The following is a 24,086-nucleotide window of genomic DNA, read 5'->3' as shown; positions in this document are numbered from 1 at the left end:
AACCCCCTTCCCCCTTCCATGGTCACCGGCTTGCAAACCGTGACCATCACTGCCGTCGACCCCCGATCATACCCCCGTTGAACTTTCGTCATAAGCTATCACCGTTTGTCGTGGAAAAAACGTTCAAAGATTCGTCAGATTTTAAGCCACTGTCGTTGTCGTTGATTCCGGTCGATCCTGACATCCGTAAGCCACACCACCATTTGAACCACCGTGCAATTCCGCTCAACATCACTCACCGTAGCTCGCGATGCTACTTTGACTTTCCATCGTGGAGATTAGATTTTAAAGGTTAGGGATTTGGGTATTGGGGATTAGAGATTTAGGGGATTTGGGTAACGGTAAGGGTAAAGATTGATCAATGGGTGGTCGACGACGGGTGGGTGACAGCTCGGCGATACAATGGTGGCCGAGATAACTGGCGACGGTTGGTAACAGGGTTGCAATAACAGATTTTAGATTTTTAGAGATTTTAGTTTTTTAGATTTTTTTTATAATTTTAGTAAAAATTTGGGGATTTTTTATAAATAAATTAAGTTTTTTTAGTTTTAAATTTTTTAATTAAAAAAATATTTATTTTAAAAAAATAAAAAATATACGTTAGGCACCAATTTCAGAACCAATGTTGCTACAATCATTTTCCATATCAATCACATAAAAATCAGCAGGGAAAATTAAGTTTACCTCTACTAGAACATTTTCTATGAGTCATTCAGGATAAATAATTGATTTGTCGGCGAGCTGAAGTGTAACTCTCGTCTCCTTCAAAGGCTTGGTGAAAATTAAATTATAGACGAAGAGAGGCATTATATTGATAGAGGCACCTAGATCGCACATATCTCATTTGATTTTAACCTCGCCAATTTTACAAGGTATTGAAAATATACCTTGGTCCTTATACTTCGGTGGAAGCGGTCGTTGGAAAATTGCTGAGACGTTCTCACCTAAATTCCCTTCTCATTTTCGGCAAGTCGCCTTTTATTAATTAGTGCAGAGATCTTTAAGGTATCTGGCATACCTCGGTACTTTCCAGATTATCTCAAGAAGCAGAATATTTATTTTCACCTTCCGTAATACATCCAAGATTTCTCTCTCCTCTGATTGTTTGTCTCTTTTAATGAATCTTTCAGGAAACGGAGGCGAAATGGCATAGGGAGATGGCGCAAAATGAGTTTTCGATTCATCTTTATTCTTTTCTTAGGATTCTACGTCAACTACTTCTTCTTCCCTCTGGGAGTTCGAATTTTCTTCTTTCTTCCGGGATTGTGCTTACTTCCTTTGGGTCTGGTTTTTCAACAATTATACCGCTTTAGAGGGTAATGGCGCTAACATTCTCTATTGGATTCGGCTCAGTTTGAGACGGAAGCTTACCTTGTGATTCCAAGCGGCTTATGGTTTGAGCCAGTTGGCTTCTCTGTTTGTCAATCTCTTGGAAGTGGGCTTCAGTACGATTTTGGAATTTTTCCTGGGAAAGTGCTAACCTCTCGAAAATTGACTCTAATGATGTCTTCTGCGGTGTTGTGTGGTGGAGGTGGTCTCGCTTGATAACCTTGATTCAGTCTTGAGTTCTGAGCATAACTGAAGTTCGGATGATCCTCAATCCTGGGTTGTATATTATCGTAGGTATTGTAAGCTCTTTGGGGAGGTCCTGGAAAGTTTCCGACTGCTGACTTGAGTTGTTGCGTCATCTTGAATCAATGACAGCCGTCTGTCGGATGATCAGGTAATACACATATTCCACATGATCTGTTTGGTCTTGTCTTTCCTGCAACAAGAGAGTTGACGACTTCAGTTAACTTATCTATCTTATTTTCTAAGAAGATGAACTTATCTCATGAACCCTTCGAGAAGGTTCATTATTTGCGTGAAACTGTTGGGAATTTGCGGCCATTGTGGAAATTAAGTTCCTAGCCTCAGTAGGAGTCATGTTCACCAAGGCTCCACCGCTGGCAGCATCGATCATATTCATCTCCAGGGGAGTTAATCCTTCATAAAGGTATTGAAGGAGTGTTTGTTCAGTTAACCCATGTTGTGGACAACTAGAACACAACTTCTTAAACCTCTCCCAGTAGTCGTAAAGTGACTCTCCATCAACCTGCTTGATTCCAATTATTCTTCTCGTAGTTCACTTACTTTCGCCGTAGGGAAAACCTGTCAAGAAAAAGACGAGTCATTTGAGCCCATGTAGTAACAGAATCAGGGGGAAGATAAAATAACCACTCCTTAGCCGAATCGGCTAAAGAAAAAGAAAAACTCTAAATTTGATTTGGTCCTCGGTTACACCCTGTGGTCTCATGCTGGTACACCATATGAAATTCCATGAGATGTTTGTGTGGATTCTCGTTTGGCAATCCGCGGAATGTAGGGAGGAGATGAAATAAGGCCGATTTTCAACTGGTATGGAGTTTCACTTTGGGGAAAATCAATGCACAAATGCCCTTGTTCGGTAGGTGCCTCGGCTAACTCCTGGATAGTAGGATCGGCCATCGGAATTGTATTAACGGATTCACATGAATTTGATTCTTCTTCTGGATTTAATTGTTGTCTCCTTCTTTCCCAAAGTGTCTGTGCGTGGAGTATCCTAGCTTTGGCTTCAATCTCCGGGTCGTACTCCACTAATGTGCCCGGATAGTCCTGGTAATAAATAAAAACAAACAAAAATTAGTAACTTTGGCGAAGTCTCCGGCAACGGCGAATTTGACAACTGTCATTTCGATGTCAAAATAAAATTCCTTCTTCGGATAATAAATAAGGAAATTCGTAGTATAGAGAAGTAAGGTCGAATCCAGAGGGACTTAGAAAATTCTTAATTTATGTTGATTGGTTTACTCCAGGCGTGAAAATAGTAAACGGGGAGTTTGGTAAATATATATTTAAATAATAAAAGCAATTAAATAAATAAAAGTAATTTAAGTAAAAATAAGAGAATAAAGATTGTGAATAAATACGGTAAAAGTAGCATCAAGCCTTGCTTTAACTTAATTCCCCTTTGATCATCGAATTAGATTTTCCCTCCAGGATTCACGTCGGTTACTTTGTCTACAAGGGCAATCCCCGTGACTCTATCTTGTATACCGAATACCCAAGGCAATCTTTGATTCTGGCTTCGAAAATTGATTCTAACAACATCAATTTTCGTAGATCATTTACCGTTTAAATTCGTGGCGACCGACTCGGATTGTTGTTTCTATAACCGTCAATTCCGATCTCATATCCCTCTTGGCGAAGTTATCTTGCCAAGTGTGTTCCCAGGAAGTCGAATGTTTCAATAAGAATCTTCCAATTTGATTATCTCCCCGGCAACGACATCAATTTGACAACTATCTTTCGATGTCAAAATAAAATTCCTTATTCTCGGATAATAAATAAGGAAATTCGCAGTATAGAGAAGTAAGGGTCGAATCCACAGGGCTTAGAAAATTCTTAATTTATGTCTGATTGGTTTACTCGAGGCGTAAAAATAGTAAATGGGGGGTTTGGTAAATAGATATTTAAATAATAAAAGTGATTAAATAAATAAAAGCAATTTAAGTAAAATAAGAGAATAAAGATTCTGAATAAATACGGTAAAAGTAACCTCAAGCCTTGCTTTGACTCAATTCCCCTTTGATCATTGAATTAGATTTTCCCTTCGGGATTCACGTAGGTTACTTTGTCTACAAGGGCAATCCCCGTGACTCTATCTTGTACCGAATACCCAAGGCAATCTTTGATTCCGGCTTCGAAAATTGATTCTAACAACATCAATTGTCGTAGATCAATTACCGTTTAAATTTGTGGCGACCGACTCAGATTGTTTCTTATATAACCGTCAATTCCGATCTAAAATCCCTCTTGGCGAAGCTTCTCATCAAGTGTGTTCCCAGGAAGTCGAATGTGCTTTCAATAAGCCGAATCTTCCTCCCACATGTTTAATCGCAACAACAATCTAGACCAAAGTCTATCTTTGATTTTGAAAACTGTTTTGATTTTGAAAAATAAGCGCAGAGATTGAGAGAGATATTCTGAAGATTAAGGGTCTGTTTCAATTCTCGCGTTAGAATTGAGTCATCGCTTCAACTCTCGACTTATGAAAAATTTAGCTAAGCATGACAAAAGTCATACTTAGCATATTAAAAACAAAGCTTGAAAATAAAAGAAAATGAAAACTTGAAAAGTAGAAAGAGAAAGCTTTAATAAACTAGAGAGAAAAGAAGATTGTAATTTGAGTTATGAGTTTAGGCTTACCCCAAGTGGGTATTTATAGCCTCTCAAAGCCTAAGGTAAACAAAGAAAATAAAATAAAATAATCCTAAAGATAATTTTTTTTTTAATTTAAATTCAAACTTAAAATAGTCTCCTAATGTAACTAAGCTCGTCCGTCTTCCAGAAGGCGTGCGGAGGAAGTCTTCTAGAAACTGTTGCTGACTGGACCTTCTAGAAACTACCACGTCAGTCAAGGGGTATCGATACTAGCAGGTGGGTATCGATACCAAGGTTAGTCGAGGTCAATATCCAACAAACAGATAATAATCCAATTATAATAGACCGGTAATACTAATATAAAAATAAGATTCAAGCAAAATAATAATAATATAAGAACCGTAGAAACATAATAGCTAGGTTTACATAAAACTGGTCTTGTTTGATGCTTGGGAAACATCATAACACCCGAGTTACTCTTACAAAAATACCATGAAAACTACTCAGTATGCTTTAACTCAACTCTTAAGCTAGAATGCATTTCTAGTTACCCAAAATTGGTATAAAGAAGTTGTAAATGTGTTACCTTGAATTCTTGGCTACTAGAAATGCCCTCAAATCACCCAAGGGACAACTTCTCTTTTCCTCTTGCCTTTGAGTTCTCTATCACTTCTTTCACTAATCAAAGGTAAAGAAATGAATTATTAACTTAACTAGGTGGTTGAATTAAGGTTAAGAACACTTTTTATAACTTGAATCTGCTAAAAACAAGCTAGAATCCATAAATTCTCTTAAACCTCCCATAAACCCATTTTTGAAAACTAAGTGTAAAACTTGAGAAATAGGGCTTAAATTGAAGCTCTTTGATTGAAGATTACCATGTTACCTTATCTAAACTCAACTAGGCTTAAATCCTTGAAACTTTCACTTTAAGGAGGAAGGAGAAGAAAGAAATATGAGATCAAGAAGAGAAGAGTGTTTGGTGAACTAATAGGGGGAGTGGTCCACGTAACAAGACATAAAATAGGGGTTTCAGCTTTTAATTTGAATAATGGTTAAATTGTACTTTTGGTCCCTCTTCTTTTATTTCATAAAATACTCATCACTCTTCTTTAACTATCTTGGGCAACAACTCAAGTCCACTATCACTAAACTTGGTCTAAACTATTCTAATGGTTCATTTGTGCTCAAAATATGGGTTTCGAGTTGACTCGAACTATTAACCCGGGATTTGGGGCGTTACACTATTATAATATAAAAAAATTGTTTTTGTGATATATTAAAAATGTAATTTAAAAGAGATTTGTTAATTGATTGAGTAATTAAAAATACTTATATGGTCTTATTTTGTATCTTTAATAAAAAAAATTGTAATTTAAAAGCTATTTTATGTTTACTAAAGTTAATTAACAAATTTGGCTGTGTAATCAATCATTCAATGCCTTGGAAATTCTAGAGACTCGTTTAATAGATTTTTTTTCTTTCAAAAAGCTTTGGAAATTAAGGAATTGTGTTGAATATTTCATTCAGTAAATCTAAAGAATGCGGCGAAAATCCAAAGGCAGTTTTCATATGCTATAGGCAGGGTGAGAATTAGGTCGAATTAAGTCAAATTTTTTGAGTTATTCGAGTTGATGAGTCGTATTTTGTGATTCAAACTTAACTTGAAATTTTTTTAAGTCAAGTAGAATTTAAGAAAAATTCAAAGTTTCTATACAAATTTTATTATAATTATTTATAGTATTATGATAAAGATTTTTCAATTTTCCGATTTCTTTTCGATTCTTTTCACATTATAATATTATTTAATATATCAAATGTAATCTAAAATTATAAAATATTACAATATTTATTTTAAAGAATATATTTTGAGCGTAAAATGTTGATGAGAGTATAGAGGAAAGGAATTGATGGGAAGAAGAATTTGTAAATAGTTATAGTCAAAATACCAAATACGAATTGATAAATAGGAATTGAAGTTACATAGATATTCTATAGTGGTATAAGAGCATGTGGTTCAATTTTGATGAAAATGGACATAAAATGAATGATGAATTGAAGAAATAAGGAAGTTATGAAAAAAATGAGGAATTAAATTAAAAATAAAAAAATTGGTATCAAAAAGAGGAATCTAACGCACATAGGTATTCTAAGATGGTTTAAGAGCATGTGATTCAAATTTGGTATAAGAAATGACTTAAAATGAAGGAGAAATAGAATGAATAAGGAAATCAGAGTCTAAACCGTAAAAATATCAAAATAGTTAGCCAAAATTTTAATTTTTTGAGTAACACGAAATTTTCAAATTTTAACTTAACTCGAACTCAAAAAATGCACGGCGATAACTCAACTCGAATAACTCTAATTGAAAAGAAATTTGATTTTTTTAGTCGAGTAGAGTCGAGTTTTGCTCACCCATAACAAAATGAATGGTGCATGTGTTTTAGCTATTAAAAAATAAAATTAAAACAAATATTGCACGTAAAGAAAAATGGATGAAAAATAATTTTATTGCATTGAAAAGTGCAAAGAACAAAGAGTATTGATTTCTTCATTCCTTTGTACATAAAAAAAACAAATTATAAATTTAGACTTTTCTTTTCAGTTCAGTACAAACTTTATGAATAGTAGTTGGTAGAAAATCATCTTGAGAAGAGAGGTCAAATTTTGAATGTTCAAAGTGGGATTGCATCGATCAACAAAGAAGTGATCCCTCCTTTAGCAGCTTTCCCAACATGCGTGTAACCATCGCCTTCTCTGTAAAGCACATCCATAACCCTCGCAAGGTTGAGACTCCGGGAAAGAACCGGTGTCGGCATTTCCGTCGGTTTCAAGAACTCTTCGTTTACGTCTTTCCATGAACTCTCGATGTGTTTGTTGAATTCATCGTATGCTTCTTGCGCCGTCACGCCGTACTGTTCCATGTAACACTCGATGGCCGAGCAATCGTCTTCTCTCCTGTGGTTGAACTGCACCCATATGGGACATGTCTTCATTTAGCAAATGCATACCCCAAAAGTTTAGAATCTAGGAATGTGGGTGGGTATATAGCAAGTATACCTTGTGTTCAGCAATGTCGTCCATGAACCTGCAAATAATGGTGGAGGCTTTGATGATCTTAGGGTCATTGGCTGCCCATTTGAAGGTCTCGGGGGTTATAACATCGCCCATCCCGACGAACGCCGTGATGGCAAGCATGGCATAGCCGGAGGTCGGCAATGCATTATCTCTAAACTCCTCGAACGTTGGTTTATAGTTTAGATGTGTCCATTTCGCCTCCAAAAGGTAAGCTTGAGCAAGGCGTATCATCTGATGGTTGAGAGCATCAAGTTCACAATATAATTATTATCGAATTTTTTACATTTTTTCCAACATGATCGTATTGTTACTTACCGCTTTTCTAGCGTACTCGACTCGGTATTGCCTCTCTTGATCTACCAATAATTGTTCCATTTCTTCATAAACGTCCAACAGTGCCTTGTAGCTTATTTGCATGTACTCCGGGAGTTGATCCATGCATTTAAGATCCCCCTGAAACACAATGTGAAAATTAATTTCAAACCCAACGCTTCATTCGGTCATAATATCCGACAAGTCTAGGATTTAAATATCACAAAATGAATGTTAACTTATAATGCAAGAAATCCAACCTTTCAATTGCATCTGTATAGGGAATGAGTTCATCATATGTTGCGAATGAATCATATGTGTCATCCACAATGGAAGCCATTGCTATGACTTTTGTCAAAAACTTTCTCCCAAGAGAGTATTGGGGTTCAAAGTAAACTCCCATAATCCAAAAATACCCTTCCACCACTCTGTCTCTTGCAAATGGCAGCTTTCTTGTAAAGTCCAAATCCTTCCACCACCTTCAAAGAATCATAAAAATCTGGCTTTCAATTCATTGTAAGAAATAGAAAACTAAACAACAACAGGATGATTTATGAATAAAGGGTTAGGCTTCATAGCAAAACTTACCTACAGATCTCACTTAGCTCTTTCCTATGCAAAAGTTGCAGCAAGTTGAAATCAATCTTTGCGAACTGAAGCAGTGCTTTGTTATGGGATTCGATGTCTTCATATACGGAAATGAATTTCCGGGCCTCAACCCTCGGCAACCCCCTTCGGATCGACTGCTTTAAGGCGTGATCGACCTGTTCCGACAGTGGATGGTCTAATGCTGGTAATGAGAGGGTAAGTTGAGCTTTGGTGAAAGAAATGGCTTCCTCAAGTATATCATCCCCTTGGATCCTCATATGGGAAGCTTCGTAAAGTTCCAACAATCCTCGCACATCACTCGCCGGTGATGCCTTGAAATTCCCTTCCACATCCTTGAACATGTTGAATGCCTCTGCTCCACCACCCCAAGTCATCATCAATACATCAATATATTTATATTTCTAAGTTTTTTGTGTGTTGATAATTACGAATTACGGTTCAATAATCTTAAAAGTATGAAAGTTCAAGACTAAATTACCGCAGGAAACACGGTAGCCATGTTGTCTTAGTAATCGGAATCGAAGAGCCGTGGTGTAGAGATCATACTCAACATCATCGCTCTTCATGTCATGGTAAATATTCTCAAGTTCATCGTCAATCTCTTTCTCGAAATGATAACTTACACCCAATCTTTGAACTGCATCAATGAAGGCCAGCTTTTGGTTCAAATCATCAACGGGTCCCACAATCATCTTCCTCACTTGCTCTTTCAATTCTTCGAATTGTAATTCAGTTGCAGCATCAATATCCTGCTCAAGTAGGACAATCAAATCTCAGCAAACAAAACTCAAAGATAGATAAAGAAATTTGTAAAAAGAATAAAAGAAATTATAGATTACCATATTGGGACATTGATGAACATATCACCCCAAATGCCGGGATGAAAGTCGGCCTTGGGCCGGTTTTCAGTGTCCGTTGGAATGACGGGAAGGGATGAAGCAGCAACTTGTGAAACTTGTGTTGAAGCCATTATCAAAGATATCTTGAAGGGAAGGAGTAGGGTTCTTGGAAGCAAATAACACAAAGATTGGTTTGCTGCCTTTGCCTACTGTTTATAAGGTTAAAAACAGAGATTCGGGATGAGAGTAAGTATGCAATTGATGCATGTATTTATAGATAGAAGATTGATCATTAAAGTCAAAAAAGACAACGTAAATTGAAGATATTTTTACTATATTTGAAGTATAAAATATGCAAATATACTGAGAAAGGTCCATTTTCTTTCTACTCTCTCCTTCAATGTTGGTGCCTCTAAAACATTATCTTAATATATTTAGTTTGACAGAAGTTGAGTCATGAGTAGATTACTTAGCAGTCTTTCTGACTAATAATTTGTTGAATTTTCTCGTGAAACAAACAATGAAAAGTTGGTGAAGGCTTTAAAGTATAAAGCAATATACGCATCCCTGCAGAACATGACACGTATATGGAATTAGATTTTATAGTATTTAAAATACTAACGCTTTAAATAATTCCATTTCTCTGATCAGTCGATAGGTACATATAACATGAAGGCAGTCTATTTTGACTCAATTTTAAATAATTCCATTAATTCATCCCAATTCAAACTTTTTTTTTGTGTGGATAATTTAAATATTTTATTACCCAAGAACAAACCAAATACAAAACTTAGGAAAAGAAAGCATCAGGACAATCAACAAACAAAAAGAGTCAAATCAGACAATGTCCCAATGCTTGCACAGGTTGGAATTTACAGTGTCAAAGCTATTTAAATTTCTATCGCTAAGTTGACAACGAACAGTATCCTTGATGAGGCGGAACATATCTTGCTCGTTTCTGGATCGCCCTTGAAAAAGTCTCTTGTTTCTTTCTTCCCAAATAAAGTAAATCATAGCATTGAGAGCAAGCTTCATTATAGTAGTAAGTAAAGATTTTCCTTTCCAATAAGAGCAAGCCCAAGCAATAAAAGATTCCCAAGGACGAGTGCAAAATCGAAGACCTGAAATAGAAAATATAGAACTCCACAAGAAGTTAGCCATAGGACAGTAAAGGAACAAATGATCCCTAGTTTCGAGCGGATCATCGCAAAACATGCATTGGCAATCATTGATAAGCCCCATACGAAGGAGTCTATCTTTAGTAGGGAGACGATCAAGTAAAGCCATCCAAGAAATCAAGCTAAGTTTAGGAATATGGAAGGGAAACCAAATGATTTTCTGCCAAATAACAAGGGGTCTCTTAACCCGGATAGCATCCCATAGTTCTCACCGAGAATGAAGAAGCAGACAATGTAGTACTAGCCTCATCCCTCATATTAAAAAGTTTCCTTAAGCTCCAGCTGGACGTTGAGCTAATTTCTGCATTCCAGAAATTACTTCCCTTAAGCACATAACAGTTAATCCAAGCGACCCATAGAGAGCCTTCTCCAGCAAGGATTTTTTTGATAAGAAGAAGCATACAAGCTTTGTTCCAGGTCTGGAGATCTTTAATACCGAGCCCTCCCTCAGATTTCATAAGCAAATGTTATTCCATCCAACACGGCACCAGAAGCGGGTCTGTCATCTCCTTCCAGAAGAACCGAGAGCATATTTGTTCAATTCTTTTAAGAACAGAGTTAGGCAGAAACATTGTCTACACCAGTAGCTACTGATGCTAAATAAGACAGCTCTGATTAATTCCAACCTACCCGCATAACTAAGATTTTTAGTAGACCAAACACAGCCGCGCCTTAATGTTGTCAATGAGGGCCACAATCCTTTTGGGAGACTTTTCTAGTGACTAAAGGGATGCCAAGATACCTAATAGGAAGAGAACCAATTTTAAACCCAGTGAGAAGAGTGATGTTTTCAAGAGTAGGAAAGTTCATGCCAGCCGTAAATAACTCGCATTTAGGCGTTAAGTCTAAGGCCAGACATTTTATAAAACAAGTCAAGAACACTAGTTACCCCAAGAATCGAATCGACAGACCCTTTGCAGAAGACTAGGAGATCATCAACAAAGGATAGATGCGTGAGCCCAATTCTTTTACATTTAGGGTGATAACCAAAGATGTTCTTAGCAGCAGCAAGGTTTAAGAGATTAGAGAGAACATTCATAGAGAGAATAAATAAATGAGGGGATAAAGGGTCTCCCTGTCTAATACCCTTAGCACCCTTAAAATAGCCAATTAAACTACCATTGAAAGAAACAGAATAACGAGCTGTAGAAAAGAAAGTTTCACTCCAGTTAAGAAAAGTAGTAGGAAGGCCCATGGCTTTCAACATAGCAGAAATGAAATCCCAATTAAGAGAGTCAAAGGCTTTATGAAGATCGATTTTTAGAGAACAACGACGGGAAATTGATTTCCTGTTGTAACCTCTAACCAGTTCTTGGGCAAGAAGAGTGTTATCGACAATACTTCTGCCTTTAACAAAAGTTGTTTGGTTCAGAGTGATCATTTCAGGAATAAAGGAAGTGAGCCTATTTACTAGGATCTTAGAGATGGCTTTGTAGAAAACCGAGCAACAAGAGATAGGTCTAAAGTCTTTAAGAGTACTAGGGTTTGGAGTTTTAGGCACAAGAGCAATAATAGTTGCATTGAAAGCAGGAAGAAGAGAGGAATCATGGAAGAATTGTTTCATAGTGAATACACATCCTCACTGATGATAGGCTAGACTTTTTTAAAGAACAAAGGAGTAGCCATCAGGGCCAGGAGCTTTGTTATTACCTTGGCAAAAGAAAGCATCTTTGATTTCCTCGTTAGAAATTTCCTTAACGAGGTTATCAAATCTATCCGAAGTCGAAGGGACATGAAGGAAGTTATGTAACGTGCTAGGGTCAGGAGCATTCACCTCAAGATCTTTAGAACCCAGCAGCTTAGAAAAGTAATTAAGGACCTCATTAGACATTGAGTCAAAAGATTCCAGCCTATTGCCTTGATCGTCAATTAGAATTCGAATAGTATCACGTTTATGTTTGCGGGCAACAGCAGAGTGAAAAAACTTGGAACACTTATCCCCTCCTTAAGCCATAAAACCTTAGTTTTTGTCTAAGGAACAAAAATTCCGCTTCTTCCAGGCTCTTAAGCTCAGACTGGAGTTGGATTACCTTATCGATAGTGTCCTTACCTCTTAAAGAATTAATCTGCTGGAATTCAAGTTCAGATTTCTTCAGATTCACCCTGCGGTAAGGTCACTATAGAAAGAATGGTTAAGGTGTCTGAGGTTATTTTTGAGACGCTTTAATTTAGAGAGCAGAATCTGCATCGGGTTACCATAAGCTGGGCTGTTCCAAGATCGATTGACCACAGATAAGAAAGAAGGATGTTGAGTCTAGAAATTAAAGAATTTAAAGGGCTTAGGTCTATTAATTTGGAGTTCTTTGGAAAGCCAGATTAACGCCAAGCAGTGATCAGAGACACCAGGAGCGAGGAATTCAACATTAGAAGAGTTGAAGTTATTAACCCAATACGGATTAATAAGGACTCTGTCGAGCTTTCTAGCAAGGAAAGAGAACCTTTGTTTGTTGCTCCATGTGAAATTAGGACCATAGAACAGATGATCAATAAAATCAAGGTCAGAGAAAACTTCTTGGAAGTCCCTCATATCGGAAGAAACAATAGGACCAAGAATCTCAGAGTCAGAGCTCTCATGAGGGTGAAGGGTAACATTGAAGTCTCCCCCTAGGATCCAGGGGGTTTGACCTATAATGGTATCAAGATCTTTAAGGTTATGCCAAAGAGACCTTCTCACAATACCATCGTTACTGCCATACACACAGTAATGACCAGGGGGTGCCAGCATGAAAGCCCTTGATGGAAATACACTGATCAGAGGAATGAATAACAGAGAAGTTCAAACCATTTTCCATAAAATCCAAATTCTACCGTTATCTGCATAGTAATTGGAACAAGCTTTCCAATCACTGAATTTCCTACTTAAAATATTACAGCTTTATCACGTTTAACTCTAGTCTCAAGCAAACAAAGGATATCAATTTTATTTTGGAGAGCTCTTTTAAGAACATTACCTTGTTTTTGAGGACAGTTCAGTCCTCTAACATTCCAAATACCAATTATCATTGAGAATGAGCATCAGGGGTTATCCCTATGGTACCTGATGGACTGATTTTAACTGACCCTGCTTTTTCTTTCTTTTTAGATTTTAATTCATTAATAATGGCAGAGACACCTAAAGAAGAAGTACGAGGCTTTCGAGAATGTACTTCAGTGGTTGGAATGGATTCATCAGCTCCAGTAAGGATTTCGAAGCGGTTAGAAGAAGCAGACAAGGAAGTTTTGGCTTTATCTTTGGTGGGTCTGCCTCTGCCTTTTTTTTTACCTCAATAGAATTTTCACCTTTATTAGTAGAAGAGGGTAAAGGATCAGTATTTGGCAGCAAATTTTCAGAATTCTCAGTAACCAATTCTGCACTATTTAGATCACCATCAGGAGGCTTTAAAGTTTCCTGTTCGACTATTTTACTAGAAGAATCACTATGAACAACAATTTCCTTAGCAACAGACAAGTTGAGGGGAATTTCTTTTTCTTGCAGCATTTCGATACCCCCAACAGCTGGTTCGACCTCGGAAGTATTAGGGGGACCTTCCTTTTTTCTCTAAATTTGAGGTTTAGCAGAGGGATGAATTTTTGGTTCCTTGCATCCCTTGTCAGAGTGACCAAAGGTTTTACAGGAACGACAACGGGGAGGAGCCAAGGGACCTCAACTTTAACCGAGACAGAATGACCATCGTTAAGGATTACTTCAATGTAGTTAGGAATAATATCAGAGACCCCTAGTTCGATACATACCTTAGCAAATTCGAGGTGGGATTTTGCAGCAGTAATCGAGTCCATAGAAAGGGGAGGGCCTATGCCACTCGCAATATAGCTCAGACCCTTACGTGAGAAGATTTCCAGGGGGACGTTAAAGAGGTGAACCAAGATGGGATTTTAGACAAATCAAAGTTTAAGCGTTTTAGGTTCGGTTCCCACCTCCTAAGAATCAATGGTTTGTTCATTATATGCCACGGGCCATTCTCTAAAATCCAGTCTCTATCAGAAACAGAAGTGAAAGAAAATACATAGAGATTTTGGCCGGCGAAACTTACCTGAACGCTCTTGCCAGATAATGGTTTCCTTCACAGATTTTTCACGATTCGTTTCATTGAAGCAAAATTTGGAGCAGCTCCAAGGAATTGGCCCACGAGGGAAGAATTCCACTCTGAAATCCCTGATTCTAGCACATCAAGGGGAGGCTGGACAAAAGTGGAGCCTTCGCGAACCCTAGGAGGGTAGAAATCCAAGTTATGGCCCTATGTGGAACCGAAGAGGCTCCTCCAATTCATGGCTAAGGCTCGGAGGAGAAGAGAAATCAAGACCCACCAGGGAGAAAAAAAAAAGAAAACAAATGAACTGAAAGGAACTTGGAGACGCCGGAAACACGCCGAGAATCCTCGATCCGTTAGGCCCGCTAACGTGCACCCAAGAAAACTTATCGTCCAATTCAAACTTTGATTACTTCTTAGTAAGCCGAAAATTTGACAATAGGAATATATAATTCGATCAAATAAAATCCAAGTTTAAATAATCAAATATTTAATAAACTTAACTTAAATTTAAATAATTGAATTACTTAATCTAAACTTAAACTCCACATAAAATTTAGGATTAATACAAAAATAAGTACCTAAATTTTGTCTCGAAAAACGTTTTAATGCCTAAAGAAATTTTCACTTAAATTAGGTGTCTAACGTTTTCATCGGAACACTTTTAGGTGTCTGGACTGTAACGCCGTTAATTTGACTGTTAAATGACACGTTTCAAGCTCTGGTAAATTTTAGAATTTATTTTAAAAAATAAAAATATTTTTTATTAAAAAAAACCCAACAGTTGCAACCCCCTTCCCCCTTCCATGGTCACCGGCTTGCAAACCGTGACCATCACTGCCGTCGACCCCCGATCATACCCCCGTTGAACTTTCGTCATAAGCTATCACCGTTTGTCGTGGAAAAACGTTCAAAGATTCGTCAGATTTTAAGCCACTGTCGTTGTTTTTCGTTGATTCCGGTCGATCCTGACATCCGTAAGCCACACCACCATTTGAACCACCGTGCAATTCCGCTCAACACTCATCCTCACCGTAGCTCCGCCGATGCTACTTTGACTTTCCATCGTGGAGATTAAGATTTTAAAGGTTAGGGATTTGGGTATTGGGGATTAGAGATTTAGGGGATTTGGGTAACAGTAAGGGTAAAGATTGATCAATGGGTGGTCGACGATAGGTGGGTGACAGCTCGGCGATGACAATGGTGGCCAGAGATAACTGGCGACGGTTGGTAACAGGGTTGCAATAACAGATTTTAGATTTTTAGAGATTTTAGTTTTTTAGATTTTTTTTATAATTTTAGTAAAAATTTGGGGATTTTTTATAAATAAATTAAGTTTTTTTAGTTTTAATTTTTTTAATTAAAAAATATTTTATTTTAAAAAAATAAAAAATATAACGTTAGGCACCAATTTCAGAACCAATGTTGCTACAATCATTTTCCATATCAATCACATAAAAATCAGCAGGGAAAATTAAGTCTTCTACCTCTACTAGAACATTTTCTATGAGTCATTCAGGATAAATAATTGATTTGTCGGCGAGCTGAAGTGTAACTCTCGTCTCCTTCAAAGGCTTGGTGAAAATTAAATTATAGACGAAGAGAGGCATTATATTGATAGAGGCACCTAGATCGCACATATCTCATTTGATTTTAACCTCGCCAATTTTACAAGGTATTGAAAATATACCTTGGTCCTTATACTTCGGTGGAAGCGGTCGTTGGAAAATTGCTGAGACGTTCTCACCTAAATTGTCCTTCTCATTTTCGGCAAGTCGCCTTTTATTAATTAGTGCAGAGATCTTTAAGGTATCTGGCATACCTCGGTACTTTCCAGATTATCTCAAGAAGCAGAATATTTATTTTCACCTTCCGTAATACATCCAAGATTTCTCTCTCCTCTGATTGTTTGTCTCTTTTAATGAATCTTTCAGGAAACGGAGGCGAAATGGCATAGGGAGATGGCGCAAAATGAGTTTTCGATTCATCTTTATTCTTTTCTTAGGATTCTACGTCAACTACTTCTTCTTCCCTCTGGAGTTCGAATTTTCTTCTTTCTTCCGGGAACTTGTGCTTACTTCCTTTGGGTCTGGTTTTTCAACAATTATACCGCTTTAGAGGGTAATGGCGCTAACATTCTCTATTGGATTCGGCTCAGTTTGAGACGGAAGCTTACCTTGTGATTCCAAGCGGCTTATGGTTTGAGCCAGTTGGCTTCTCTGTTTGTCAATCTCTTGGAAGTGGGCTTCAGTACGATTTTGGAATTTTTCCTGGGAAAGTGCTAACCTCTCGAAAATTGACTCTAATGATGTCTTCTGCGGTTGTTGTGGTGGTGGAGGTGGTCTCGCTTGATAACCTTGATTCAGTCTTGAGTTCTGAGCATAACTGAAGTTCGGATGATCCTTCAATCCTGGGTTGTATATATTATCGTAGGGATTGTAAGCTCTTTGGGGAGGTCCTGGAAAGTTTCCGACTGCATTGACTTGAGTTGTTGCGTCATCTTGAATCAATGGACAGCCGTCTGTCGGATGATCAGGTAATACACATATTCCACATGATCTGTTTGGTCTTGTCTTTCCTACAACAAGAGAGTTGACGACTTCAGTTAACTTAACTATCTTATTTTCTAAAGAAGATGAACTTATCTCACGAACCCTTCGAGAAGGTTCATTATTTGCGTGAAACTGTTGGGAATTTGCGGCCATTGTGGAAATTAAGTTCCTAGCCTCAGTAGGAGTCATGTTCACCAAGGCTCCACCGCTGGCAGCATCGATCATATTCATCTCCAGGGGAGTTAATCCTTCATAAAGGTATTGAAGGAGTGTTTGTTCAGTTAACCCATGTTGTGGACAACTAGAACACAACTTCTTAAACCTCTCCCAGTAGTCGTAAAGTGACTCTCCATCAACCTGCTTGATTCCAATTATTCTTCTCTGTAGTCCACTTACTTTCGCCGTAGGGAAAAACCTGTCAAGAAAAAGACGAGTCATTTGAGCCCATGTAGTAACAGAATCAGGGGGAAGATAAAATAACCACTCCTTAGCCGAATCGGCTAAAGAAAAAGGAAAAACTCTAAGTTTGATTTGGTCATCGGTTACACCCTGTGGTCTCATGCTGGTACATACCATATGAAATTCCATGAGATGTTTGTGTGGATTCTCGTTTGGCAATCCGCGGAATGTAGGGAGGAGATGAAATAAGGCCGATTTTCAACTGGTATGGAGTTTCACTTTGGGGAAAATCAATGCACAAATGCCCTTGTTCGGTAGGTGCCTCGGCTAACTCCTGGATAGTAGGATCGGCCATCGGAATTGTATTAACGGATTCACATGAATTTGATTCTTCTTCTGGATTTAATTGTTGTCTCCTTCTTTCCCAAAGTGTCTGTGCGTGGAGTATCCTAGCTTTGGCTTCAATCTCCGGGTCGTACTCCACTAATGTGCCCGGAATAGTCCTGGTAATAAATAAAAAACAAACAAAAGTTAGTAACTTTGGCGAAGTCTCGGCAACGGCGTCAATTTGACAACTGTCATTTCGATGTCAAAATAAAATTCCTTCTTCTTGGATAATAAATAAGGAAATTCGTAGTATAGAGAAGTAAGGGTCGAATCCACAGGGACTTAGAAAATTCTTAATTTATGTCTGATTGGTTTACTCCAGGCGTGAAAATAGTAAACGGGGAGTTTGGTAAATATATATTTAAATAATAAAAGCAATTAAATAAATAAAAGTAATTTAAGTAAAAAAAAGAGAATAAAGATTGTGAATAAATACGGTAAAAGTAGCCTCAAGCCTTGCTTTAACTTAATTCCCCTTTGATCATCGAATTAGATTTTCCCTCCAGGATTCACGTCGGTTACTTTGTCTACAAGGGCAATCCCCGTGACTCTATCTTGTATACCGAATACCCAAGGCAATCTTTGATTCTGGCTTCGAAAATTGATTCTAACAACATCAATTTTCGTAGATCATTTACCGTTTAAATTCGTGGCGTCCGACTCGGATTGTTGCTTCTATAACCGTCAATTCCGATCTCATATCCCTCTTGGCGAAGTTATCTTGCCAAGTGTGTTCCCAGGAAGTCGAATGTGTTTTCAATAAGCCAAATCTTCCAATTTGATTATCTCCCCGGCAACGACATCAATTTGACAACTATCATTTCGATGTCAAAATAAAATTTCTTATTCTCGGATAATAAATAAGGAAATTCGCAGTATAGAGAAGTAAGGGTCGAATCCACAGGGCTTAGAAAATTCTTAATTTATGTCTGATTGGTTTACTCGAGGCGTAAAAATAGTAAATGGGGGGGTTTGGTAAATAGATATTTAAATAATAAAAGTGATTAAATAAATAAAAGCAATTTAAGTAAAAATAAGAGAATAAAGATTCTGAATAAATACGGTAAAAGTAACCTCAAGCCTTGCTTTGACTCAATTCCCCTTTGATCATCGAATTAGATTTTCCCTTCGGGATTCACGTAGGTTACTTTGTCTACAAGGGCAATCCCCGTGACTCTATCTTGTACCGAATACCCAAGGCAATCTTTGATTCCGGCTTCGAAAATTGATTCTAACAACATCAATTGTCGTAGATCAATTACCGTTTAAATTTGTGGCGACCGACTCAGATTGTTTCTTATATAACCGTCAATTCCGATCTAAAATCTCTCTTGGCGAAGCTATCTCATCAAGTGTGTTCCCAGGAAGTCGAATGTGTTTTCAATAAGCCGAATCTTCCTCCCACATGTTTAATCGCAACAACAATCTAGACCAAAGTCTATCTTTGATTTTGAAAACTGTTTTGATTTTGAAAAATAAGCGCAGAGATTGAGAGAGATATTCTGAAGATATTAAGGGTCTGTTTCAATTCTCGCGTTAGAATTGAGTCATCGCTTCAGCTCTCGACTTATGAAAAATTTAGCTAAGCATGACAAAAGTCATACTTAGCATATTAAAAACAAAGCTTGAAAATAAAAGAAAAATGAAAACTTGAAAAGTAGAAAGAGAAAGCTTTAATAAAACTAGAGAGAAAAGAAGATTGTAATTTGAGTTATGAGTTTAGGCTTACCCCAAGTGGGTATTTATAGCCTCTCAAAGCCTAAGGATAAACAAAGAAAATAAAATAATCCTAAAGATAATTGTTTTTTTAATTTAAATTCAAACTTAAAATAGTCTCCTAATGTAACTATGCTCGTCCGTCTTCCAGAAGGCGTGCGGAGGAAGTCTTCTAGAAACCGTTGCTGACTGGACCTTCTAGAAACTACCACGTCAGTCAAGGGGTATCGATACTAGCAGGTGGGTATCGATACCAAAGGTTTAGTATCGATATTGAAAGGTCAATATCGGTACCAACAAACATTTTTGGATAAATAATCCAAGGATTATAGGATCAGACCCGAGGTACCCCAAATACTCTCTAATATAGAAAATAAGACTTCAAGCAAGAACAATAATAATAATATAAGAACCGTAGAAACAGTAATAGCTAGGTTTACATAAAACTGGCCTTGTTTGATGCTTGGGAAACAATCATAACACCCGAGTTACTCTTACCAAAAATACCATGAAAACTACTTAGTATGCTTTAACTCAACTCTTAAGCTAGAATGCATTTCTAGTTACCCAAAATTGGTATAAAGAAGTTGTAAATGTGTTACCTTGAATTCTTGGCTACTAGAAATGCCCTCAAATCACCCAAGGGACAACTTCTCTTTTCCTCTTGCCTTTGAGTTCTCTATCACTTCTTTCACTAATCAAAGGTAAAGAAATGAATTATTAACTTAACTAGGTGGTTGAATTAAGGTTAAGAAACACTTTTTATAACTTGAATCTGCTAAAAACAAGCTAGAATCCATAAATTCTCTTAAACCTCCCATAAACCCATTTTTGAAAACTAAGTGTAAAACTTGAGAAATAGGGCTTAAATTGAAGCTCTTTGATTGAAGATTACCATGTTACCTTATCTAAACTCAACTAGGCTTGAAATCCTTGAAACTTTCACTTTAAGGAGGAAGGAGAAGAAAAGAAATATGAGATCAAGAGAAGAGAAGAGTGTTTGGTGAACTAATAGGGGGAGTGGTCCACGTAACAAGGCATAAAATAGGGGGTTTCAACTTTTAATTTGAATAATGGTTAAATTGTACTTTTGGTCCCTCTTCTTTTTATTTCATAAAATACTCATCACTCTTCTTTAACTATCTTGGGCAACAACTCAAGCCCACTATCACTAAACTTGGTCTAAACTATTCTAATGGTTCATTTGTGCTCAAAATATGGGTTTCGAGTTGACTCGAACTATTAATCCGGGATTTGGGGCGTTACACTATTATAATATAAAAAAATTGTTTTTGTGATATATTAAAAATGTAATTTAAAAGAGATTTGTTAATTGATTGAGTAATTAAAAATACTTATATGGTCTTATTTTGTATCTTTAATAAAAAAAATTGTAATTTAAAAGCTATTTTATGTTTACTAAAGTTAATTAACAAAATTTGGCTGTGTAATCAATCATTCAATGCCTTGGAAATTCTAGAGACTCGTTTAATAGATTTTTTTCTTTCAAAAAGCTTTGGAAATTAAGGAATTGTGTTGAATATTTCATTCAGTAAATCTAAAGAATGCGGCGAAAATCCAAAGGCAGTTTTCATATGCTATAGGCAGGGGTGAGAATTAGGTCGAATTAAGTCAAATTTTTTGAGTTATTCGAGTTGATGAGTCGTATTTTGTGATTCAAACTTAACTTGAATTTTTTTTAAGTCAAGTAGAATTTAAGAAAAAATTCAAGTTTCTATACAAATTTTATTATAATTATTTATAGTATTTTGATAAAGATTTTTTCAATTTTCCGATTTTCTCTAATCATATATATAGCTATATATTCGTATTCTTTTCACATTATAATATTATTTAATATATCAAATGTAATCTAAAATTATAAAATATATTTACAATATTATATTTTAAAGAATATATTTTGAGCGTAAAATGTTGATGAGAGTATAGAGGAAAGGAATTGATGGGAAGAAAGAATTTGTAAATAGTTATAGTCAAAATACCAAATACGAATTGAATAAATAGGAATTGAAGTTACATAGATATTCTATAGTGGTATAAGAGCATGTGGTTCAATTTTGATGAAAATGGACATAAAATGAATGATGAATTGAAGAAATAAGGAAGTTATGAAAAAAATGAGGAATTAAATTAAAAATAAAAAAATTGGTATCAAAAAGAGGAATCTAACGCACATAGGTATTCTAAGATGGTTTAAGAGCATGTGATTCAAATTTGGTATAAGAAATGAACTTAAAATGAAGGAGAAATAGAATGAATAAGGAAATCAGAGTCTAAACCGTAAAAATATCAAAATAGTTAGCCAAAATTTTAATTTTTTGAGTAACACGAAATTTTCAAATTTTAACTTAACTCGAACTCAAAAAATGCACGGCGATAACTCAACTCGAATAACTCTAATTGAAAAGAAATTTGATTTTTTTAGTCGAGTAGAGTCGAGTTTTGCTCACCCATAACAAAATGAATGGTGCATGTGTTTTAGCTATTAAAAAATAAAATTAAAACAAATATTGCACGGTAAGAAAAATGGATGAAAAATAATTATTGTATTGAAAAGTGGCAAAGAACAAAGAGTATTGATTTCTTCTTCCTTTGTACATAAAGAAAAACAAATTATAAATTTAGACTTTTCTTTTCAGTTCAGTACAAACTTTATGAATAGTAGTTGGTAGAAAATCATCTTGAGAAGAGAGGTCAAATTTTGAATGTTCAAAGTGGGATTGCATCGATCAACAAAGAAGTGATCCCTCCTTTAGCAGCTTTCCCAACATGCGTGTAACCATCGCCTTCTCTGTAAAGCACATCCCATAACCCTCGCAAGGTTGAGACTCCGGGAAAGAACCGGTGTCGGCATTTCCGTCGGTTTCAAGAACTCTTCGTTTACGTCTTTCCATGAAACTCTCGATGTTTGTTGAATTCATCGTATGCTTCTTGCGCCGTCACGCCGTACTGTTCCATGTAACACTCGATGGCCGAGCAATCGTCTTCTCTCCTGTGGTTGACTGCATATGGGACATGTCTTCATTTAGCAAATGCATACCCCAAAAGTTTAGAATCTAGGAATGGGTGGGTATATAGCAAGTACCTGTGTTCAGCAATGTCGTCCATGAACCTGCAAATAATGGTGGAGGCTTTGATGATCTTAGGGTCATTGGCTGCCCATTTGAAGGTCCGGGGGTTATAACATCGCCCATCCCGACGAACGCCGTGATGGCAAGCATGGCATAGCCGGAGGTCGGCAATGCATTATCTCTAACTCCTCGAACGTTGGTTTATAGTTTAGATGTGTCCATTTCGCCTCCAAAAGGTAAGCTTGAGCAAGGCGTATCATCTGATGGTTGAGAGCATCAAGTTCACAATATAATTATTATCGAATTTTTTACATTTTTTTCCAACATGATCGTATTGTTTACTTACCGCTTTTCTAGCGTACTCGACTCGGTATTGCCTCTCTTGATCTACCAATAATTGTTCCATTTTCATAAACTTCCAACAGTGCCTTGTAGATTATTTGCATGTACTCCGGGAGTTGATCCTGCATTTAAGATCCCACCTGAAACCAATGTGAAAATTAATTTCAAACCCAACTCTTCATTCGGTCATAATATCCGACAAGTCTAGGATTTAAATATCACAAAATGAATGTTAACTTATAATGCAAGAAATCCAACCTTTCAATTGCATCTGTATAGGAATGAGTTCATCATATGTAGCGAATGAATCATATGTGTCATCCACAATGGAAGCCATTGCTATGACTTTTGTCAAAAACTTTCTCCCAAGAGAGTATTGGGGTTCAAAGTAAACTCCCATAATCCAAAAATACCCTTCCACCACTCTGTCTTTGCAAATGGCAGCTTTCTTGTAAAGTCCAAATCCTTCCACCACCTTCAAAGAATCATAAAAATCTGGCTTTCAATTCATTTGTAAGAAATAGAAAACTAAACAACAACAGGATGATTTATGAATAAAGGGTTAGGCTTCATAGCAAAACTTACCTACAGATCACTTAGCTCTTTCCTATGCAAAAGTTGCAGCAAGTTGAAATCAATCTTTGCGAACTGAAGCAGTGCTTTGTTATGGGATTCGATGTCTTCATATACGGAAATGAATTTCCGGGCCTCAACCCTCGGCAACCCCCTTCGGACGACTGCTTTAAGGCGTGATCGACCTGTTCCGACAGTGGATGGTCTAATGCTGGTAATGAGAGGGTAAGTTGAGCTTGGTGAAAGAAATGGCTTCCTCAAGTATATCATCCCCTGGAATCCTCATATGGGAAGCTTCGTAAAGTTCCAACAATCCTCGCACATCACTCGCCGGTGATGCCTTGAAATTCCCTTCCACATCCTTGAACATGTTGAAGCCTCTGCTCCACCCACCCCAAGTCATCATCAATACATCAATATATTTATATTTCTAAGTTTTTGTGTGTTGATAATTACGAATTACGGTTCAATAATCTTAAAAGTATGAAAGTTCAAGACTAAATTACCGCAGGAAACACGGTAGCCATGTTGTCTTAGTAATCGGAATCGAAGAGCTGTGGTGTAGAGATCATACTCAACATCATCGCTCTTCATGTCATGGTAAATATTCTCAAGTTCATCGTCAATCTCTTTCTCGAAATGATAACTTACACCCATCTTGAACTGCATCAATGAAGGCCAGCTTTTGGTTCAAATCATCAACGGGTTCCACAATCATCTTCCTCACTTGTTCTTTCAATTCTTCGAATGTAATTCAGTTGCAGCATCAATATCCTGCTCACGTAGGACAATCAAATCT

The 24,086-nt window shown here is 36.9% G+C and overlaps 2 protein-coding genes and 1 long non-coding RNA gene across 3 annotated transcripts; all 3 read right to left on the bottom strand.

The window, feature by feature from the left end:
- Positions 1-6,748: 6,748 nt before the first annotated feature.
- On the bottom strand, positions 6,749-23,944 carry LOC120141647 ((+)-delta-cadinene synthase isozyme A-like). Its single transcript, XM_039156455.1, has 6 exons — positions 23,794-23,944; positions 8,161-8,533; positions 7,831-8,051; positions 7,576-7,712; positions 7,243-7,491; positions 6,749-7,151 (listed from the first exon to the last, which is right to left on the bottom strand). The coding sequence occupies exons 1-6, from the start codon at positions 23,942-23,944 to the stop codon at positions 6,858-6,860; spliced, it is 1,425 nt and encodes a 474-aa protein (XP_039012386.1). The 3' UTR covers positions 6,749-6,857.
- LOC120141542 ((+)-delta-cadinene synthase isozyme A-like) lies at positions 8,560-9,348 on the bottom strand. The gene is made up of 2 exons (XM_039156380.1): positions 9,021-9,348; positions 8,560-8,930 (listed from the first exon to the last, which is right to left on the bottom strand). The coding sequence occupies exons 1-2, from the start codon at positions 9,021-9,023 to the stop codon at positions 8,613-8,615; spliced, it is 321 nt and encodes a 106-aa protein (XP_039012311.1). The 5' UTR covers positions 9,024-9,348; the 3' UTR covers positions 8,560-8,612.
- On the bottom strand, positions 22,216-22,823 carry LOC120141543. The gene is made up of 3 exons (XR_005517777.1): positions 22,719-22,823; positions 22,387-22,632; positions 22,216-22,303 (listed from the first exon to the last, which is right to left on the bottom strand). It is a non-coding gene; the product is annotated as an uncharacterized LOC120141543 (long non-coding RNA).
- Positions 23,945-24,086: the final 142 nt, after the last annotated feature.

Source organism: Hibiscus syriacus, unplaced genomic scaffold (assembly GCF_006381635.1).
Source record: "Hibiscus syriacus cultivar Baekdansim isolate YM2019G1 unplaced genomic scaffold, ASM638163v2 tig00110812_pilon, whole genome shotgun sequence".
Taxonomy (NCBI): Eukaryota; Viridiplantae; Streptophyta; class Magnoliopsida; order Malvales; family Malvaceae; genus Hibiscus; species Hibiscus syriacus.
The sequence above is the reverse complement of the archived record's forward strand: the minus strand, read 5'-3'. Positions and strand labels throughout refer to the sequence as shown.